The 22474-nt window shown below is 38.1% G+C and overlaps 1 protein-coding gene across 1 annotated transcript in view; it reads left to right on the forward strand.

Annotated features, from left to right (window-relative positions):
- Positions 1 to 22474, forward strand: part of CRIM1 (cysteine rich transmembrane BMP regulator 1) — a 188078-nt gene that overhangs the window by 74247 nt on the left and 91357 nt on the right. Inside the window, 2 exon segments of the mRNA XM_037405516.1 lie at positions 13332 to 13574; positions 22264 to 22384. Of these exon segments, the coding sequence (XP_037261413.1) occupies positions 13332 to 13574; positions 22264 to 22384 (364 nt within the window).

Genomic DNA, 22474 nt, shown 5'->3' on the forward strand with positions numbered 1-22474 from the left:
ACTGCTCAGGCTTTGCTGACTCCTGTGATACCACTTCTCAGCTTGGACTCTGTGAAGGAATATGTTCTCAGCCTTTGGATTTCTTAAATGTATTGTGTTAGTTCATACGAACAGTGCTGTATCTTCGTTATAAGGATCATTGCAGCTTTTGAGATAGAATTTCCTAGTGTTTGCTAGTAACCTCAGCTTTTTTCCTACTATTTTTCATTAGTCTGGTTTGAGCAATAGAATAATTTTGCTGACAACAGCTCTCAACTATAATTCTGGTCTTTTTGCTCGTGGTGCCCCTCAGAGTGTGCTTGTGAGGTGGGACCACTGTCCTTGCGACAGATTCCCTCGGGGCACTCAGTAGTCGCTGTTCAAAACTGCGTTTGTCATCTTCCTCCTGGTAGAGTTTTCCCAGGTTTGCCGAGGAGTCTGTCAGCTCATCAGATACATCACTGCTGGCTCTCTCCTGTTTTGGAGAGGCTAATACCACTCTTCTGGATTAGGTGCCATTTTATGTACTTGACCAGTTTATTAATAAGGTGGTATGCCTTCTTTCTGATAACTGAACCTTATACTCTCTAAACTAATGTGTTTGCTGCAGACTTACATGTGGGATTAATGTACGTTGATGTGTCTCATCCCTGAGCCATGCACTGTACAGAGTATGATCTGAAAATGGCTTTGGATGTGACTCAATCCCTGTGACCTATGCAAGGAGTGCCATCATGGGAATCTTACTGGATATTATACTGATTTTCTTCACTTACAAAGAGCGACTGTGTCTGCAGTTTCCTGGCCGTAACTTCTGTCACTATCCACAATGTTCCACAAAGCTATGTAACCTGCATTTTAGTGCTTGTCAATTAAACCTGCATTCGAAGCTTAGTCAAACTGCCCTAAGAAATTACACTAATTCAATATTTCTGCATCTGAAAATAGTATTTTGTAGTAAGGTAGATTATTACACAAAGTGTGTTGCTGTATGTTGTACTGATGGAGATACATCATTGGGAAAGATGAAAGGTTAGAAAAGATGTGAAGTAGATAGTTTTGGAGGTTTGCTTTAAAGAGGGCGTAAACAGAAAGTGTGTAACTTAAGAGGAAAGGATAAGGAAGGAAGAAAATCACAGGTTATAGAATCAGAATAAATCCATGAGCCAGGGTAATTTGTGATACTCTTCTACTTTGACTGCTAAATAAATAAATAAATCCAAACAGTACACTTGGGAAAAAGAGATTGCCATCCTTGCAGTCATGTAGATCATTCCCCTTTAAGCTGCTCTTGGGAACAAGCTTTCTAGCCAGTTAATACACAACTGTAAGCTTCAAATGAGATCAGAAACTGAATCTAATTAAAGAACATTGCAGCCAACAATATTCTGAAATTGAGAGATTATTTTAATGTATTTGGCATAGGATTGTTGGTCTTTTTCCAGACTTGCTGTCTTTTGTTCATGATAAAAGGTGTTGGCATTCCTCCAGCTTGAAATAGAGGGGTCCAAGTTTAATGACTACTGCAGTCAGCAAAATCCTTGTACTAGTGTTAACAGAAGCTTAGTGCTGTGTAAGCTCTGACTTTCTGCTTTTTTGTAGTTCTGATATTTAATTCCCTCTGTGGGATGTTGCTGTTTTGAGGTAGAATAAGGGGTGATGCAGCAGGGTGGTGATATCTGGTAGCATTTAACGTATAATGGATGTGATGCTGTGTTTAACTGATACCGTCTGTTTTGAGCATTTATCTGCCTGCATAGCCCTCTGCAGGCACCTGTTCAGTGACTATGTGAGGAATGAAGACTGCGGATATCGCGTATTCCTGAGTTGGTGTTAAAATTAATCTGGCTTTTTACATTGGGTTTTGTGCGGTGGTATTGCAGAACGGAGCAGCTTGTTTGCCCTTCCCGTACTGTGGTTCCTTGCGGTCTTCAGTCCACTGGAGGGCTGCTTATGAATACATGTGTGCACGTGACTTATGTTGCTCCTTTTCTTTTTCCTAAACGCGTAGATATTTCTGGTTTGGATACTGCTGTAGTTTGGAAGCAGGAAGAGTAAGATTATCACATTTCCACTTGTCTGGCTGTCTGTATGTTTCTAATCAGTTCTCCACAACTTTTCTGCAAACAGTTGAACACCTGTTTTCTCAAGCTTAAACTCCTTATGTCTTAGACTAAAACGAAGACGTCCTGTGCTGCTTCTTGACATATGCTGTTGTTTTTCCCAATAAATAGTATTTTTTGTGTGATTGATAGTTACAAAAAAACAGAAATCCATCCAATCTAGCACTGAAAACAGGTATTGCAAGCAGGAACATGGGATTTAACAAAATGCATTATGTGATGTTTAAGTGCTTTATTTAATTTTATTTTTCCTAGTGCAGGTGTTCTTTGGATTCAAGAAAGCCTATCTCCAGAAAATCGTGGATTTTAAATATTCCATATTTTTACATGGAATATAAGCAATTGCCTCCAGTATAAGAACCAAAGAAAAGAGTGCTTTAATTTCTTTTACAACTGAGTCTTCTGATATACTGCTTATTTGTGCATCTTGCATCTTAAGTGTGAGATGTGGCAGTTAATTAGAAGACTTTGTCTTTTGTTAAAGGATAATGTTTTATGTGGAATATCCACCATTTCTGTATTCAGTGAAATGCTCTTAACTAGAGTTTTGTCAAGTGTCATTTCTCTGCAAAAGTAAATCTAGTAAAATCCTTTATCTACTTTTTCTGGACAACTGAGCTGTTTAGTAAATTCTTTCATGTTGACAATTTTTCTTGTAATAGGAAATGTAGTAAAAATATTGTAGAACATCTTCACTGCAAGGCACCAAGAATTTTTACAAGAATTCTCTGTGTCGTATAGATTTAACCCAAAATTATAATGTCCCCTTCTGCTTTGCTGCCATATTTCTGATTACAGCTAGAGCTCTTTTTCCGTTGTCTCAAGCCAACACATAGCAATTTTGTTCAGTAAGCTGATGCAGATTTGGTAATTGATGAATTGCAAAGTAAGGCTTGTTAAAATTCATTCTAGGAAGACAAATTTAACAGAAATAGTCATGCTGAAAAGATCTTGGGTAATATGGAAATCATAGAGATACTTTTAGAGAATTTAGAGGGGCTATTTAGAAGAATTTAGGAAGAAGCCAACCCAGAGAAGTCAAGAGAGATGAACCATAGCAGCTGGAGAATGAAAACGTCCCGAAATGCTTGGGCATTGGCCCCTCACCATTGGAAGTAGTCACCTTCTGTTTGCCTGGAAGAGGGAAACTGCCTCTCTTCATACTTTCTGATAGCTGTATCTTAAGTTAGTAAAGGGAAGAATGAAATGAACAGGGTTGATTTTCCTGATGTTATGCATCTTGAGTGTTTTTGTGGAAGAATTTAAGAAAAATGGTTGAGCTGCTAACAAATAGGCAGTGGTCCTTCGAACATAAGAGCTAGGAAAGCTGCTTTGCATAATGGAGTTCACTTGCCGAAGTATCTTAAGGCATTTAAGTCCTTGTTTTATTGTGCGTGGGTTTAGATTTGGGGGTTTGGGTTGGGGGGTTAGGGTGGGGTTTTTTTACCATTAGTATGTATCAGAGAACTAAGAAAGCAGGTATCTTGAATTTATTTTTATTAACTTAATAAAACACTGAAGGGCAGACAGGAGTCGATTCAGTTTCACTAATAACAAAAAGTTGTGCTCCTTTAAATATCAACCTCCTCACTTCTAAGTTAATTTTTACCCCTTAGTTGCTTTTTTAAAATCTAATTCCGGAAAACTAATTGCTGTTCTTGTTGTTCTGAGTTTTATCCCAGTTGCTAACTTCTTACATATGTGAATTCTCATTTCTTTGTAAAATCATGTATTTATTTTAATTGTAGCTTCCATTTGTTGCAAATGCAAGTGTTTTCTTGGTCCCTGTCACGCTGATGTTTTCAGACTTTGGTTAGGAGGCCAATGGTGATTTGAGGCTACTACTTCAGGTGTGATTGTGTGGTAGAGCATGTCGTTTGGTTCTCCGTAAGTCCAGAGGTGTTTGCCCTTTGAGGGGTGTAAGTTGCATGCCCAAATCCAAATCCTTTCTCTCTGTCACACCAAGGTGTGTGTCGCAATACCTCTCCTTCAGTGAATGCTTGTGATTATTTCTCCAGATGTCAGCTAGCTTATGTTTTTCGTAAGCTATATTGAGCAGAATTGTTCCAAATATTTGTGCTTTGTCATCATTCTGGTACGCATTCAGCATTAGCTTTGGTTTGCAGCTGCTTCTATCTTTGTCATAAAGAATACTTTCTGCTTTAGGTACGTTTACTACTGGTGTACAATTTTGTAAGTCCTTGAAGTGTATGCAGTTTATACCTGTTGCGCATTTAGCATTTTCATTTTTGGGGTACTTCCAAAATGTTTTGGCATTCTTTTAAAGTCTTGGCTCTGTAGTTGAGACCACCTCATTACTGTTTACATACTCTTTCTTTCTTTGGAGATTTCAGTTGATTTGCCATTATAAAGATTGAGCAATAGTAGGAGTTGTATCATTCATCCAGAATAATATGCTCTTTTATATAAAGAAATTGCAGGGTACAATGTTATTCCAGTCACGACAGCACTGAAAACACTGGAGTTTGGTTTGATTAGGTTTTGGTGGTTTTGGCTGTGGGTTTTGTTTATGTTTTTGTTGTTGTTGGTTTGGGGTTTTTGTGGGCGTTTTTGACGGGTTTTTTCGTGTTTGGTTTTGTGGTTTTTTTTACAATGGAGGTAACAGATTTTTATTTTTTATTTTTTTTTTACAATGGACTACACATAGTTTCCTGCTCATCTCTCCACTTCTGAAGGATTTTCAATACTGAAGTGTAAAGGTGCTTTATTGCTATTGAAAGCAGTGCAGTTTCCCAGTGGCAGTGGATCCTGTCCCTGGGGTGGCACACCTCTCCCTGCCCACAGGGCAGCGGGCTGGGCTCCTGGCCTCTGCCTGTACAGTTCCATCAGGAAGCTGACGTTATCCATTCTAGGTTTTGGTTAACTTGTTGGTGTCAAGCTGTTAATTTATATTTTAAAATGTTAATGCATATCCATTGTAAGGAGGTTTTAAGTGAAATGGAGGAAAAGGAAAACTACCTTTCAGTTTCCCAGACTTGAACTGTTTCTAAGTATAATGGAGAAATACTTTGAGCTGGGAGGTCTGAACCCAAATGCAGCTACTGCCGCAAACAGTATTTGTTTCACAGAACTTGCATCTGCGTGTAGATGCAGGGAGTGATGAATACTCGTTGATTCCGTTAAAACCCTTTCTTTTGTAGACAAGGGTTTGGCTTAAAGCCTGATTGCACTTGTGCTGTGTGTTTGGTTTTGAATTACCATCTTTCTTTTTAATATTTTCAGTATTGAAAAAGAAAAAAAGTTGAGGAGGTGGATTTATAATGTCCTAATAGCTTTGCTATCCAAATGGGATGGTTGTCTTTCTTGGCCTTAGCCATCTTGAGTGGCGTAATCCTCATTCCTGGTTATTTGGTACTTGAAATGGAAAAACTTTGGCAAATCTGTAGTGAATACCGTGTTGCGAAGATGTATATTGACAAGTGTGTATTTAGTAAAACTTGTATCTGTGACTGTTTTTTAACCCAGGTTAGTCGCCGACTGTTCCTGTTGTATCACAAGAAGATTAGGCTGTAGTATGGGTGGGACAGATTGCTCCACTGTGTAGTATGTGAAATCCAGAGTGCCAGAATGCTGGAAGGCAAAGCAAAACTTGTTTAAAAAACAGAATGGATTTTAAATAAAGTTCAGTTTTAGGTAAAAGGTCAGGCTCTAGTTCTTTTTTTTTTTTTTTTTTTTTTTTTTTTTTATTTCTAGCAGTTCATCCGTATACAGTAATGTGCATATTGTATGTGTAAGGTAATCTCATTTTTTAATCTACTATAACTGTCCTTTTGATTCTTGAAAATCCTTTTGGGTATTTTGCATTCTGATATCGATCCCTGTCTGTCTGACTGCTTCAGCTGGGTAATCATTTTTCTTGTTTATCCCTAATCCTTTTAATATTTCCTTCCTGCCACTGTATAACGGTACAGTATGCCTATTGTTTAGTATGTGTTTCAGTGATGACTGTAAGACTGTACAGTAAAAGTGGCTGTATTTTAGCCTAGATTTCACAAAACCGGTTTACAGTGAAACAAAAATGCAAAGCTGAACAACACGTGTCTTGAAAGCATGTATGTTGACCTGAGTGGATCACTTTGCTTAGTCATACAAAATGTTCATCTTTATGAACCACGTTCTATTTTGAACCGCTCTGAAAAAGGAAATAGGGAGCTAGCTATTTCAAAATGCTTCTTATTCTGTATTCTTCTTAGGGACCTAACAGGAAAAAAAAAAAAAGGATTTTATTCTCTCTGTCCCTGTTTGTGTATATACGTATGTATATGTATATCCATATGTGTACATATTAAAAACTTGTTTTTAAAGGAGCAGCTGTAGAACAGTTTAAGTGTCTCGGTGGAAGCATTCGGACCTGAGCCTCCGATAGTCTGTCTTCAGCCTTCTCCTTGGATGAAAACATTCTGTCCTCGTTACTATGGTGACTGAGTAAAGGCATCTCTGGTCATACAAAGTTTTGACAAAATGATAAAAAATCCCTCCCTGAAAAGGTTTCCAGAAAAGCACGCATCAGTTTTCTTTCACCTGAAGAATGAGGAGAAGACCCTCCCACCCCCATCGGGGCTTTTCTTCTCTCTTTCTCCCACACTAGGTTATATCTCAGGATCCGTTTGCTGTGCTAACCAATGCTTTAACTGTTCTGCTTTTCTCATTAACTAAACTTGGCGTATACTTTCTCTGCGTGTCAAAGCAGAGCGTGCAAACGTAATGAAGGAAAAGAATTTGATACAGAGGTGAAGGCAAAGTTTTCAGTTCTTCTTCAGGAATCATTTGTATTTCCATACTGCTTTGGTACTAGCCAAGAGGGGTGGTGGTGGTGTATGCTTAGTTGGGTTTTGTTACAGCTGCTCTAGTTTATCAAAACAAAAAACCCCTGAGATCCAGACTTCTATATTCAGTGACTGTCTTAATAAAAACATCTCTAGCTAGTAGCCAGTTTGAGTGAGTATCATCTAAACCTTTCAGGAAGCTGAAGAAGCTACCTTCTTTCAGAGAACGCATTGGTTGTAGCACAAAGACTTTGATAACTTGCTGTTTTACCTCCACTTCCCTGTAATAACCTGGTAAGGTCATGGGAAACATAATTTAAAAAATACAGAGTACCTTTTGATATGGAGAAACTTTGTGAAGTTTTCTTTTGGCTTTATGGCTGGTGCTTTGTGACAGACTCTTTCTGGATGGCAAAGAAAAAAGAACAAATCCACATCTTGGTTTCTTCTCTTTATCCTAGCCTTTGAAGATTGCTCTCTTCCCCTTCATGCACTCCTTAATACCTACGCTGTGGTTGCAGTGAAGGGTCAGTTTGAATGCTGTTAAGCCTTGACTTCTGAGATGCTACAACTTCCCTGCGTGCCTCCGAGATGAAAATCTGATGACAATGAGAAGTGGCTTTGAGACATCCTGGATTTTAAATGAGCAATCCCCATTTTAATGCTAAAGCACACAGTACATTGTAACTTACTGAGCTGTTATTTTTCAGTTACACATTGTAACGGGTGGTTCAGTTATTCTTGGTAATTGTAGGGTGTCCTCCATCAGGAGTGTAGTTATGGCAGGGGGGTTTTGCAGGCTAGTTGCAAAGTAACAGCAAGAAAGCCTGAACCTCCGGACCTATAGAAAGTAGAATTTGTCTTGAAATGCAAATCTGTGCAAGTCTGATACCAGTAGTAATTTATACCTAGAAATAGCACTGTCTCTGGTAAACTGAATAATTTTACATTAAAAGGCCTGTGAGGCTGCCTTTTATAGGAGAGATGAAGTGTGTTTCCAAGGACAAGAGTCTTATTTTGAATTAATAAAAATGTCAGTTTTCCTGTTTGGATAGTGTTCGGTTTATTAGAAATGTTATCTTTCCAGATACACCTCTGAATTTCTTGAGAAGATTGACTGGCTTAGAATAGAGTTTGTAAAAGCTTCATTGATCCAGACTCTTCCTTTATCTGTGTAGAGATTCTTTGTTGGCTCAGGCTGGTGAGATGTCAGCAGTACCAGAGCACTTCCAGCTTCGATGGTGTTTGATGAAAGACTATAAAGAGAATGTGTCCCACAGAGAAACCTCATCAGCAAACCGAGAGTCGCTGTTCTTTGTGTAGTCATTTGAAATGCTGCTTTTTTGCACATAAAGGCGTTCGCAGCTAACTAAGTTTTTCTTAGTGGGTTGTAGGTTATCTGTTCAGACTTAATTTAGGAGAAGTTTGATGGATGCATCTTTGACAAGTAATTGTTCTCCTTGTTAATGGTTTCTGTTTTTTTTAAGGGAGAGGCTGAAATGTGATTAAGTTGTGTATGCTTTTTCCATTAACTGTCTGATTCTGTGAAAATCAAACAGCAAAAGTGTATACAACTCCTCACTTCATTAAATTAATTGGTGAGCTGTATAAGCAATTTCTTGCCTTGCTGAAACAGTCAACTTATTAAATGAGACCTATCAGCTACTTCAATGGTAGAGGTAGAACAATATATGATAAAAATGCATTTTAATTAGTGTGATAAGTGTCCTGAATAAAAACTCTTAATTCCAAAACCAGACTTCTGCTTTAAGAAATAGTTTTACTGTCTTTCTACGTACAGTTAAGGCTGTATGAAATTGTTCTTGTAAGGGGATCTACATTATGGGTTAGGAGAATATGATGCGTGTGTATCTTCTTGTTGCGTAATCTGTGTGTAAAGATGCTTTCTTATTCAGGAATAAGTATCTTCAGTATTTTATGCGTTAATTTATTTCACAGTAAGTCACATATATAGCTCTTCCTTTCCTTGAAAATCTGATTTTTTTAGGTTAGATACGCCACTTTGAAAAATGAAATTCCCCTGTTTCTGGGCACAAAATAGTAATTGTTTATGTTCTATTTATTATCAAAACTAAGATAATAAAATGGATTTTTAAGTCCTGATACCTTGTTTGACTTTGAAGATATTGGTTAGGAAGATCCTGATTTGTGTAATGGACAATAGCTTAGAACAACATCTAGGAGACAGGTCAGTGCTTTATAGTGTCTGTGTGTGTTTGACAGAGAAGCCGTAGCTGCTATTGTGAATCTGCCTTGGTCAATTGAGAAGCTACTTTGAAATAGTTCCCGTTTGGTGTGTGCAAGGGGTAAAGTAGCAAAAACATTGCTGGTGAGTGATTTCACAGTTGTTTTCTGTGGAGTGCAGCTTGCCATTGCCCTGCCTTTCTGTCTTTTGAGGTAGTCTGTTGTGGTTTTAATTATTCTGCTCTGACGTGTTTTCTTATGTGTTCCATTTGTAAGGGATAGAAGTTTGTTAATAAAGGAAAAAAAAAGCTATTAAATTATTCCTTTTGTTTGATGAAATCTTAAATAGCTGTATGTAATGGAATTAAATCAGGAATCCTGCTAAAGCAGTGACACTTACAGCTGGTTTAACGTTTGTAATTTATTTTGAGAACAAACTCAATTTTGATGCCTTCTTCGACCAGGTAATGAAAAGGTAAATAAGTTCAGTACAATGAATTGTAGAAAAATGTCTCATATACAAACCTTTATAAACAGAGGAGATGGGTATGCTTGCCATTTGCTGAGATAACAAGAAGGAAAACCTTGAAACTTTTCTGAATGGTTGCTTAAAAGTAATGCTTTTATTCAGGCTTGGTATCAAAATGAGGAGCCCTCATCAGCTTTTACTGAACTGCGGTAAAACAGGACTCCGAGCTTCGTATATTGCAGTGAGTGCTGGGCTGAGGATGAAGTTATGCTAGCATGGTGCTAGCTGGTTGGAAGTTTTAACTAAAATATAGTGATGTTACACTGGGAGCTTCTGGATTTTTCTGTTTTAGATAGATTATTTTCAGAAGTATGAACTAGGGACTCTACAAAAAAACACTTTAAATACTGCCAGTCACGTAGCATTTCAGTCACTTGCTCCTTTCTATAAAAGGAAGACCACACCAAAATTGAGAACCAAATCATGACATACTCTGCAAAAAATGTCTTTACCTGCCCTTGGTTCTGTTGTGCGCTGGAGTTAGGGAAGCTGAAGGACTTCTGTTCTTCAACAACATCTGTCTGTTGGCTTGACATAGCTTGGGTTAATATATTTGACTTTCCTCTTGCTCGGTTGTGTTTGTATACTGGGGAGGGAATGGTTTACCATGTGCGTAGTTTGAGATCATAATTTGGAAGCACAACATTTACAGAAGTAGGAGGAGGAAGGGGGCGGTTGGCTGCTTATTTTTCAGGACTATGAAGTACAAAGATAACTAATGCTGTGCTAAAAAGAAAACCTTAGGTAATTTCTAAATATCTAGTGGTGTTGTGTAACCAGGTGTTAAAACATAAACACGTACTTGCAAGGTGGTGGTTGGTTGTGTTTAAACCATTTCCTCTGAAAGCTGCGCTGGTTTTATTTAATGGTAGAGTCCTATTGTATGCTGTTACAGTTAACTACGCTGAGCACAGTAATGTGGAAAAGATTATAGAGGATGATGACTGGAACACTGAATGTTTAGTATAAAAATACTCATTACAGTTCTCTGTTTTGAATTTCTCTTTCTTCAGCTGCCTTTGATGCTCCTTACATGCTGATAGTGACATATCCTTGTTTTCTTCATATTTTTGCTAGATCCTCTAATCAGCTCCAACAGTAGGCTTTGCATTGGTCTTAAAAATATTTAGAGTTCTGAATAGTCTGAATCCCAACACTTTGACGTGTGTTTCTGACAAACCTTGCATTTCTGAAAGTTGTATGTATGTAAATGCAATAAAGTAAAAATAGTAGGTAAACTTTTAGAAATGTGTAATAAAAAGCCTCTTCACAAGAAAGACTGCATGAGGATGGAATTATCTGTGAGTGGTGTAAATCAGAAAATCACTGCGCGCATAACGCTAGGGCAAAAAAAGTCATAACTGTGAATTTAAGGGTCCAACATGGGTATGAACATCAGGGGCTTCTGCTGCACTACTGTTGTGTCACTTCTCTAGGCATAACTAAACAACATGCAGTGTAAAATGAAAAGATTTTTAAAAGCGAGAATGTCAAGCCTTTTATTATATCCATAAACTAAGGAATATCAATAAAATAGTGAAACTAGTATGTTATCTATTATTTATACAACATCCCACAGTGAACCTCTATAACCAGTAATGTTCAGTCTGAACAATGTGTTTAATAAAGCAATAAGAACTTAAATATAAGGATAGGTTTTTTAAAAAATTGGTCTTACAAATGTTGTTTAGAATTCTAGGTAAAATACATGTCTAGCTTAGGCTATTTTAAAGATTGATGGAAATAGTGGGGGTTTTAAATGTAAGAAAAAAGTTGTGACACTATCTATTATCACATTTAAGTTAGTAATCTCTGTTGCTTGTAAGAAAAAATATAAAGTACTTGTACGTGAAGGAAATACATGTAATTATTTTGTTATTCTGTGTTGCTATATTTGGTGACTAAAATTGAGGCAAATGTTTATATTCATGTTTTCCTTTTGCAATTACTAATGCTAAGACCTAGATTAATATTTTTCTAAGCACTTACGTGTCTAGGCATTATATCCCTCTAAGTTTCATTTAAACTTAAGCACAGTTAGTAAATCAACCATGTAGACAAGCAATACTGCTTTGATTTTTCAATATGACCTAGAATGCCAAAGAATATGCTACAATTAAGTGTAAAAATGATCCTCTGGAAAAAAATACTGCTGTTATTGACATTCAGTGCATGTTTGGAAGCAGAATTACACATTTGTTGCTTTTTGTTTAAGAGAACTCAAACATAATATCCAGTAATATTGGTAACTCTAAAAACAGTGAGTTACTAAAATTTTGGAGAAAGTATTCTCGACTTTTTATCAAAAATGCTCATATTTGTTACATCTTAGTCATTGAAATTATCGCTAGAGATTTCATTTTTAAAATCACATTGGCTTAAACATCAGATTTATAAACTTAGTGTTGTTTTTACTTGTTTCTACTATTCTGCATCTAAGTAATGACAACAATCAAAGTAGTGGATACATTTTGTTGGTGTAATAGTGACATTTGTAGTAGAAGCATCTAGTTTAAAAAATTGCAAATAACCAAGGAGTGGTACAAACAGTTATAAATTCAGATCTTGGATTTCTATTGTTGAGGGGGCAGGGGGGGGGGGGGTGGGTCAAGCCTGGGAAGTCTCCCTGAGTTGCCTCCGAGCACTTCACTATGTCCCATTGGCCTAAACATAGTGCTCTTCTGAGTGTCTGGAATCCACTTGGTTTTTAACTGCGTTCAGGTATATTGAGCAAAGTGAGACCCTCTTGGATACACGCAAGTTTCTCACCATTTGCATTACAGAGTAAATCAGTCACAGGAACAGTCTGATTTTTTCCCAGTATGTCTTTGTCATTGAAGAGTATGGCAGAATATTTTTGCCAGAATTAAGATTTGGGGTTTTTGAGAATGGAGGACCCTGACTTCTTTTCCAAGTTCTGGCAGAGTGTTACCCAGTTGTCCACGAACCTTCTTCTGTGTCTTAATTCTGTCATTGTCTTATCTCGTTGTTTGTCCAGCTTGTCACAGTTCCCACCAACCTGTTGACCTTGCTCCTCAATATTCTGTTCCTTCCTGCTGTGTGCCTGTAGCCAGTGCCTCAAACCTCTAGTGCCTGTAGGCAGTGCCAGGCAAACCTCTCCTCTTTTGCTGTTTAGGCCACTGAAGTATATAGAAACACGTTTAGTGTGTGAGCATTGGGAGCACGTACTGGACAAATCCTCCTCTGCTAATGCATGGCCTGTCCGAATAGGTTAGCTGTTGAACATCTAACCAGCTTTTTGAAGATGTAACATTTCAGTTCGGGTCAATCAAGTTTAATAAATCAACCCATTGAAATCAGTTGCTCCTATGGAAAGTTGTAGGAAACTGAAGGTATAGGTGTGAGCGTCAGGGCTGTGCATGATGTGACAAGGTGTTTCTTAATGGCATGGCCAAATGTGGAGCTCCGCAGCCGTTTCTGAGCGTGTGTGGCTCAGCAGTCAGGCACATTGCACAAACTAGAATTTTTGTAAAATGTTTTGTAACGCACCTGCCCTCTTGTAAATAAGATTTTTTTTTAAGCATACTCCGTAATTTTTGCTAATGAGTTCAGCAGCAGCAGTTTGCTTTTCTTTTATTGTTTTGGGGGGAGGAGGAAGATGGGGAACTTCATCTGAGCTCATCTTCACACCTTCAGTACGGTGTTTTACTGACCTATATGGCATGCTAATTTTTCTCTCCCTTTCAGAAGAGAAACCTGATTGCTCCAAGGCCCGCTGTGAGGTCCAGTTTTCTCCTCGCTGTCCAGAAGATTCCATCTTGATTGAAGGTTACGCTCCTCCTGGTGAATGCTGCCCACTCCCGAGCCGATGTGTGTGTAATCCTGCAGGCTGCTTGAGGAAGGTTTGCCAGCCTGGCTATTTGAATATATTGGTTTCTAAGGCATCAGGAAAGCCTGGGGAATGCTGTGATCTCTATGAATGTAAACCAGGTAAAAGTAGATGCTTTTTTTCCCCCCCGTTTTTCAATTTTTTCTAATTGCCTGAAAAGCACAACCACCTATATAATTGCATGTAATAAAGCCTATACAGCCTCTGATTTTTTCTGATTCTTCTTCAAAATTAAAATTGTTATATGTGGGCAATACACATTAAAAAAAAAAAGATAAGTATTATGATAAATTTTACTTCTTTTTTTTTTCAGTTAATTTAAACGGAGCAACAAAGGAAAACTAGCCTAGTGAGAATGTTGCATTTCTGTGGATGCTACTATTGAAAGTGACATACTTTATATACTGATCAGATTATACTAAGTTTTTTCGTAGTAAGAAAGTGTTGTGCGTAGACAGGGAGTTAAGGTTTCTGTCTGAATATTTCTCTAGATTACAAAGTGATGACCCTTAAAAACTGGAGAGCAAAAGGATTATGGAGGAGCATATTGAAAGACTTTACAACATTTTCAGTATTTGCCCATTTTCCATTTCACGAGAACACAAATCACCCTTTCTTGGGATTTATTTTTCTCTGTGAAGTGTAAGATGTAATTCACTCTTCTTTTTGATCCAGGCTTTGGTAAAAATGAATAATAAAAATAGAGGGATGAAAGCAGGCATATAAAATTGAATAATCCAAAATCTTAAATGCAAACAGTATGTTTAAGCTGTGCTTTTCCTTAGCTTGTTTAACATTTTCTTAAATCTTCCACAGAAGACGATTGTGCAGTCGTTGTGTCTTCTAGTGCTTCCCTTTGCGTTTTTTCCCATTATCCAATGCAAATCTGTCTGTGTGGAAATTCAGGCAAACTTTCATTCTCTGTCCTGAATAGTTGGTGAACAACTGTTTTTCTCTGGAACGTTTTGTCAACATTAATCATCTTTTACCTAGAATTAGCTATAATTTCTTATGGCATAGTTTCCATTGGCTCCTTCCTTGTTATGTTGCCCCCTCTGTATAGTTTTCTTAAGTCTATCCACATGTCTTTAAAATGTGGTGTCCAAAAGCAGAGTACTATTTTGGGTGAGTCTTCATCAGCACTAAATACAGTAGAATAATCACTTTGTCTTTCATGCAGAATTCTAAATAAGAGATGACTCTTTTGCAAGAGTTATATTTAATTTGTGAAATGCTGTGATCCCAAGATCTTTCTGTAGCATGACCGCTACTGAACCACTGTGTGTGTACATTTTAGTTCTTTATATTTATACTGCAAGTATGCCTTTTCTGAATGTTATCTTGCTGACTTTTGATTATTTCTTTATTTCTTAAAATAAACGTTAGCTCTTATCATGTCCTTCCAACTGTTATTTGCATTCCCATCTTGTAGTTTGCAAATAACTCCATCCAGACTTACCTTTGTATGTTACTTCTTGAAGGGTGTTTTCAGCTTGTTAGTATTACAGAATCTTCACATTGAATATGTCATTATTTGTTGCATTTGTGGATTTATACATAACTGCACATTGTTTTTTAAAACAGTTTGTATTTTTTGTTGTAGGGAGTTCAGGGGTGAAGGTACATGGGACTGGACAAATGAGGATGCATGTTAGGAGGGTAGAAGAGCAAGCAGAGTCTTTGAAGAGACTTGGGAAGGAGCTTAATGGGATTTAAGAGGAGTGTAGAAATTTGCGACAGGGACTAGAAACTGAGAGGCTAAGGGAAAGCAGAGAGTTCTCCCTCACTTGGGAGACAACGAGCGTGTGTTTCTTAGGCAGTGGCTAAGAGGCTGAGGAGTGTAGGTGGGTACTTCTGTGCATCCCTGCAGTGACAGCGGATGAAAGATGTAATGGCTAAACTACAAACCACAGAGTGAGTGGGGCCCCTGCTTCTTGCAGTGTTTTGGCTTTAGGGGGAAAAGGAGGAGTGCTATTAGTGTGGAAATATACAGAGTGCTATTAGGAAGAACAAGCCAACACAAGACTGGAAGACAGGGACAGGAGTAGGTGAATGTTGGCAGATCTTATTAGACTACAAATTACTTGCCACAGAAGGCTTTTTTTATTTTTTTAAAACTGCAAATCTTTGCAAATATGAACTTTTTTCAGTTTTCAGAGGAACTTTATTTTCAGAGTGTAGACTGTACTTGTATAGACAAAATAATTGGTACTTGATATATGAAGGAGATTATAAACTGAAAAACCACTGAAATCTTTTTTTTAAATGTTTTTCTTTCTTGTAGAAAGTTTTAGGGATTTAATTTTTAAACATGCAAATCAGCATTAACCTTGCTGTTTTGTTCCATTTAAACTGTTCCGTCATGTTCACCACTGTGGTTTTAAAAAAAGTCTTTGTTTAAGAACAGGCAGTGGAGTGTCTTGTTTTATTAGGATTGTATATTCATAGGCTTACAGAATTATAGAATACGTAGGTTGGAAGACCAGATGACTCTGGAGGCAACCTAGTCCATCCTGCTACTCCTGCACTGTTTTATGCCATTTATTCTCTATGTGTATATATACTTGTACTACTGTATATGCAGTAGCATATGTTATATGTATGTATGAAGAGATGCATGTGGTTCTGTTGAAGTCGTGGTCATAAAGTGAAGTCAGCTAATGCTCTTTACGTGGCAGGAATATTTATTCAGCCCATCATAAGCCTGGTAATAAACCTTGTGTCTTCAGAGTTTTACTTGGTGTCCTGAAGAATTGTAGGAAAGGAGCTGGAGAGGAGCTGAACTAGCAGTGCTCTGTTACATGCTTCCTCTGTTTTTAATGCCATGTTGGTAAAAAAAATGGGACCATGGACAGTGTAAGGCCTGGTAGGTGGGTGTTCATGCAGACCTTCTTATGGGGCCAATGTCTCTAGTTTTACTGAATAGTATCTATGTGTCTATGTAGTTTACGCATCAGAGAAAACTGTTTTCCATACTTTGCCACAGACCTAAAAACTTTAGTTCTATGAGTGCTGCTACCAGAATGTGCATCCTGCACCTTCATGGCTGCTTAACCGGCCTCTGCAGGGGTTTGGCACCAGCAAGGGCTTTCTGGTGGAAGCAGACTGCCAGGAGCTGGGAGGACTGCTTCCCATGGTAGCACTGCTGCCTTATGCTATATAAAGGTTTTGTGCAATTAAAGCATAAATTGTGTTTATTTCTGTTCCTTAAATAAGATGCCACTGCTCTCCAGCTTACAGTGGCATTTGAGTTTGGAGTCTTCTGCTGAGAACTGCGTATGTTCAAATACTGGGATTGGCAACGGAGTTACTGAAGGGAAAACAGGAAATGCTTCTATACCACTAAATATTAGAATAAAAATAAAATCCTTCATTTTGAGATCCACTTCCTCTTATACCTCATTTACTTTAGGAATACAATGATTAAAGGAATCAGCATTCAGATAAAATGAACAGTGAAGAAACTTAGTAGCTTAATCAGAACTGTCTGTTAACCTCCAGATTAATTTGTCTGAAGTGTTCTTACCCATTGCTCCACCAAGCACCTCCGCGCCGTTGTGGTGCCTACAGAGAACAGCTATGTTATGTCCCTTTTGTTTTGCTATGGTTGCTAAGCTCAGAGGTGAGAAAACACTGGTCTGGTGCCATAAGCAACCTACTTTGTTCCTACAAGCTGTGTAAAACTGGCCATTCGTGAGCAGTGAGCTTACTGCATGAGCCCTGAGTTTAGCTGGAAGCTGGGAGTTACGGTTCTGAAAAAGCATGCTCAAAAATACGTTTAGTTTTTTCTTAAAGATGGTTTGAAGGAACAGTCTTGAATGGAGCTGCATAATGTCTTGACAGTAAAAATAAAAATAACCTGACACAAGATTTGTATGAGTATATGGGCCTCTTTTGCTGAGAAGCTAAAACAGTGTGAGCAGTGATGCTTTTAAAATCCTGTTTATTTAAAGACAGAGTCAAACTCTAAAAGGTATTTTGCTGAAATTGTGATAGGAGCTGTAGCTGCTACTTCTGAATAGAGGTAAATAGTTTACTTTGGTGGTCACCCAATAGATGTTTGTTGTACTTCTATTGGTGACTTTGCTGTTGTTGTGCTATCTGGTGAGCTGGGAAGTGTCATCTCTCAGTTCCTGACATCCTTGGGAAGGCGTTGGGAAGCGTCTGTCATGGTAAACAGAACCTCTGCTGAAAAGACCGCTCATTTGTCATTCTTCTGGCAGTCCTTCTGTCAGACCTTTCGTTCACGCACCTTCTGCAGCATCCCTGCACGGCCTGAAAATTACTCTTACTCAAGTGGAGGGGTTTTCTTCTGGTACCGAATCTTGGTTGAAACACAATGGTGAAGAGTATGTTATTGTTTGGCTTATTTCTTTGGGGAATTCTGTGCAGTCAGGGCTTGATGGAAAGTCTGACATCAGCAGCGAAATTTAGTAGGTAGTATGTGATGATACACGAAGTAACTTGTGCTCCACCCTGGTACAGCTTCAGTGTTGAAAATCAGGGCTGGATTTTTTGCAGTCTTGCACTAAGGACAAGCGTCAGCAAAATCAAGTTTTCATACATAGTTGAGAGAAATAGAATTACAATTATATTTTTTTTCTGTTGCTTACAGAAATAGTACATGTGTTGTTTTATTGGATGCTTTGTTAGAAGCTGGTGTGGAAGGAACTTCAGAGAGAAGATGAGATTGGGAAAGGACTGGAGAAGAATTACAGACATGTTTTCAATGGACTTGGAGAAATGGCTTTTAAGTTGACAATGATGGTGAGGGAGGAGAAGAAAAATCAGTAAATACAGCTGTTGATGCTGGGAAGTACCTGTGATAGGAGAGTTAGGGGAGTGATTCAGACAGTGATAGAAATGCATTGAAAGTCAAGGAACTCTATCTGTTCTGGCTGTATTTAACATGTTCTGAAGTGTGAAGGAATGTAAAAAGGATGATGCATTGCCATGGAGAGATATTTTCATGTTTTCTTTCTCCTTCTCCCAGAGCAGAAAGTGTAACTACCATTATCAGATACCGTCAGGTTGCATTGTGTTATTCATGCAGGACCAGCTGAAATGCATCTGACCTGAAAGGAAGGGTTACGTGATGCTTCTTAGCTGCTGTAGAAGCAGACTCTGGACCCTCAGAAAGCGTGACTTCTGGAAAAATGTTAAATCTTTCTTATGCTGGGTCACTCTGTTGCATCAGAGATGCAAATATTGCCTTGATCCTGGACCTTTAGATGCAAGGTAGCTATTTAGATCTTGCCCCTAAATTGCACATTCTATATGTTGAAAAGCCAGTGTAATAATACTTGTGTCAACATTCTACTATAAAGTTATTTTCACCTAGGTGTTGACAGTTTCATGATCAAAGACCTTCGGTTCTGCAGTCTACAGAGTAGGTTGCACAGTATTGCAGCTACCTCAGGGTCTGCAACCATGGTAGGGTTTGTGCTACATTCCTGTAGAAAAATTAGTAACTCTCAGATGTTACTGTATACAAATTCAGTGCGTAAGAAAATTCCTGTAAGCAAGGGTTGGTTTGGGTGCATCTTCACTGATAGGAAATTGCAAAATGTTTATGCGTTCGCGAAGATATCTAGTTGTCAAACTATATATTTGCAGTTTAAAGCTTCTAGGATAGGAAAAATTAATTTTCTTTAGACAAGTTTTTTATTATTATTCATAATAAAATATATAATAACAGCTTATAATAAACCTGTTCATGAAAAGTATACTTTGTAGTCATTGGTATCAAAGAAAGATATGAAAACAAAACCGGTAGTTCAGCAGCAAATGTTTGCAGTCATTATTTTATAGGGCAGTAGTACAGCTGATCTGGGGGGCATCTTTCTAAGTAATGAAGAATCCAATTATGGACTGCTACGTAACCTTACAACATCTTCAGCTTATCTGGAAGTTTGGCTCAATACTTCTTCCATTTTGAGAAACCTATTTAAATCTGAAAAAAAGTAGGATTTTTTTTTTTTCCTTCTTCAAGTATCTTTCCACACAGAAGAGAGATGAGAGATGAAAGGTGGAGAAGTCTGGGACTGCTCAATCTGGAGAAGAGGAAGCTCAGAGGAGATCTCAACAATGCATATAAAAACCTGAAGGGAGGGGGCAAAGACAAAGCCAGGCTCTTCTCAGTGAGGCACTGTGGCAGGACCAGAGGCAATGGCCACACACTGAAACAACGGAGGTTCCCTCTGAATGTCAGGAAACACTTCTTCACCTTGAGGGTGACTGAGCACTGGCACAGGTTGCCTGGAGAGGTTGTGGAGTCTTGTGGTGCCCATCCTTGGAGGTATTCAGAAGTGATCTCGTCACGGTCCTGGGCAGTCAGAGCTCTGTGGCCTGGCTGAGGGAAGGGGGTTGAGCCAGATGAGTCCTAGAGGTCCTGTCCCACCTCCGCTGTTCTGTGATTAATCTAATAGTGTAATAATGAAGATCTCCCAGTGTGGAGAAAAGCCTGAGGTGGGATATGAGTGTGGATTATGAAATTCTGTGGGTGGTGGATAAGCTGAGTACGTACCGTTTGTTTACCAAGTCCTGCTAACCCTCACAAGAGTTGGAGGTACTAGTAAGGGATCAGTATAAAATAAATTAAACCGGATAAATTAGATCAAACGGGGGAACCACTGAGTGACCACAGGCACTTAATTACATTAAAATTTTCTATTTGAATGCTCTCGATTTGGGGTTTGCTGGAAATTTTCCTTAGGTTTGTACTGTTTTAATAAAGAGACCGTTTGGGGTGGTTTTCAGTGTTAGTGAGCCATGGACTAGCACGCTATAACCACCGGAAAGAATCTGAACTATTTGGGAAGAAAAAGCACCCTAGCTGAGACTTGGTGGCATCATTAGGGAGTGTTTCGTTGTCATTACGGGTGTATGGAAAGATGGACACATAAATAGCTGTGCAGTAGCAGCTTGCTGGTGAAACTCAGCTGGTTTTTCCCCGACTGCTTACCTGGGAAGAGGCGGAGGGGGCCTTGAATCCAGGGCGGCAGCAAGGTTATTGGTTTGGATTCAGGAAACTGGACATTGGTGGTTGCTTGGCCCAATAGAATTGTGCAGATTGTATTGGTTGTGTGAACCAGACTGGTAAGCTCATAATCCTCAATGCCTGTGATGATAAGGGAGGAACTAGATATGTATTTCTTACAGAAGAGCTGTTTCAAGCGTGTTATTTGTTAATAAAATGGAACATAGAAGTCTGGGTTTTATTTAAGGCGAAATATTATGAAATTAAGTATTCCTGTCTTAAAGGCAAATAGGTATCTTTGTGTGTTTATGAAAATGTATGAAAGTTAATTTGATAATTGCCATTTTTGAGATGAACAACTGGAATCTTTCCATTTGAGTTTAGTAACTTTCTTTATTGCTCCACAAAATGGACTTTTAATTAAATTTGTGCTTTTCTCAACAAGAACCTCTTGAACTTGTCAGGTTGTTCTGATATAGCAGATGGCTCAGTTTTCCAAATAATGGGAAAAAGGCAGATTCTGAACATACAAGCGTAATGGAGGATGACACTCACGTACTCATGGACTTTGAAAGTTGATGGTCTTGAAGACAAAGCTACTGGTCCTAACCTTGATGAGCTGCAAACTGGTTTCATTTGAACTCGTGATTTTATGTCAATGCTTAATGAGATCTGCCAAACAGATGTAATTCTGAGACTCATGTCTCATTATGACAGATTGAGTTATTATTGCTGTGTACCTCTGAGGATCAAGCCTGAAAAATGTATGACTCGAAGGCAGAAAACAGTACTTTGGAAAGTACGGGCTTTTACAAGAAGTGTCTGTAGCATTGCCAAGCTGCTTTGGCGCTGCAGTAAGCAGTCATGATAATGTCAATACTGAAGTGAAGTTGAATCGGTAATCAGTGATAACCATACTGTATAATTTTCAGTCTGATAACATTCTGCTCATCCTGCCTACTCAGTTAGTAGGTGGCTTATTTCTTTAAAGAGGGAACCATGTTTTATTCTGTACTTCCTTAGTATAATTATGGTAAGGGATGGCAAATGGATAATGCCTGAGTTGGTATCATTTGTTAACGTGGGAGATGTGGGACCAAATAAGATAAAGATGTGTTTCAGCTTTCCTGAGTATGACTTAGAGAATTAAATGTATATTCAGCCTCAGATTTTTTTTTTGTTTTGTTTGTGGGTTTTTTGCATTGGTTGCTTTCTAAAATTTGTTGGTCAGTTTTACTAGTTATGCAGAATTCTTCATGTCATTAATGCAGATAATTTGGCAATTTGCTTCTCATTTTCACCATATATAAATACCTAAACAACACAACCTAATGGAATAAGCCTTAAAAATGTAGTTTACATGTGCAGGCATAAATCCATAGTGTACTTTTTAATTATTATTTTCTATAACCCAGGCATTTTACTCTTTAAACAGACTTTAATCAGGAAGAAAATAAACAATGAATTGGTTACTGGTTTAAAAGCTATGGGGAAAATATATTCAGTAACCTAGTATATTTCCAATAACTAATATTATGCACAGGTGTAACGATTGTTTAATGTTGCCTAACTTCTATAATTTTTTTTATTAACTAATATTAGTTCAGTTGCTTCCCAAGTCAATAATTTATAAAAGTGAATCTTAAAGAGAAAGGAAGTCTCATTGTAATGTTACTGACCAAGAATACATTCATTGGATAATTTTTCTGACTGAAGAGGCTGATGCATAACTGGATGCTTATGATGAAATAATTTGCAAAAATCTTCTAAAGCATGAGTAAAAGGAATTTTCTTCTCCTCCTCCTCTGTAGTGTTCAGTGTGGATTGCAGCACAGTCGAATGTCCTCCTGTTCAACAAGTTGTTTGCCCACTGGATAGCTACGAAACCCAAGTCAGGCTGACGGCTGATGGCTGCTGTACCCTGCCCACGAGGTTGGTGTCTTGATGGTTGAGTATTTCAGACTTGTTCTCTACGCTTCATGTACCACAAATACAGGGTAATAATGCATACATCTGTTCAAT

This window comes from Falco rusticolus, chromosome 12, assembly GCF_015220075.1.
Source record: "Falco rusticolus isolate bFalRus1 chromosome 12, bFalRus1.pri, whole genome shotgun sequence".
Lineage (NCBI taxonomy): Eukaryota > Metazoa > Chordata > Aves > Falconiformes > Falconidae > Falco > Falco rusticolus.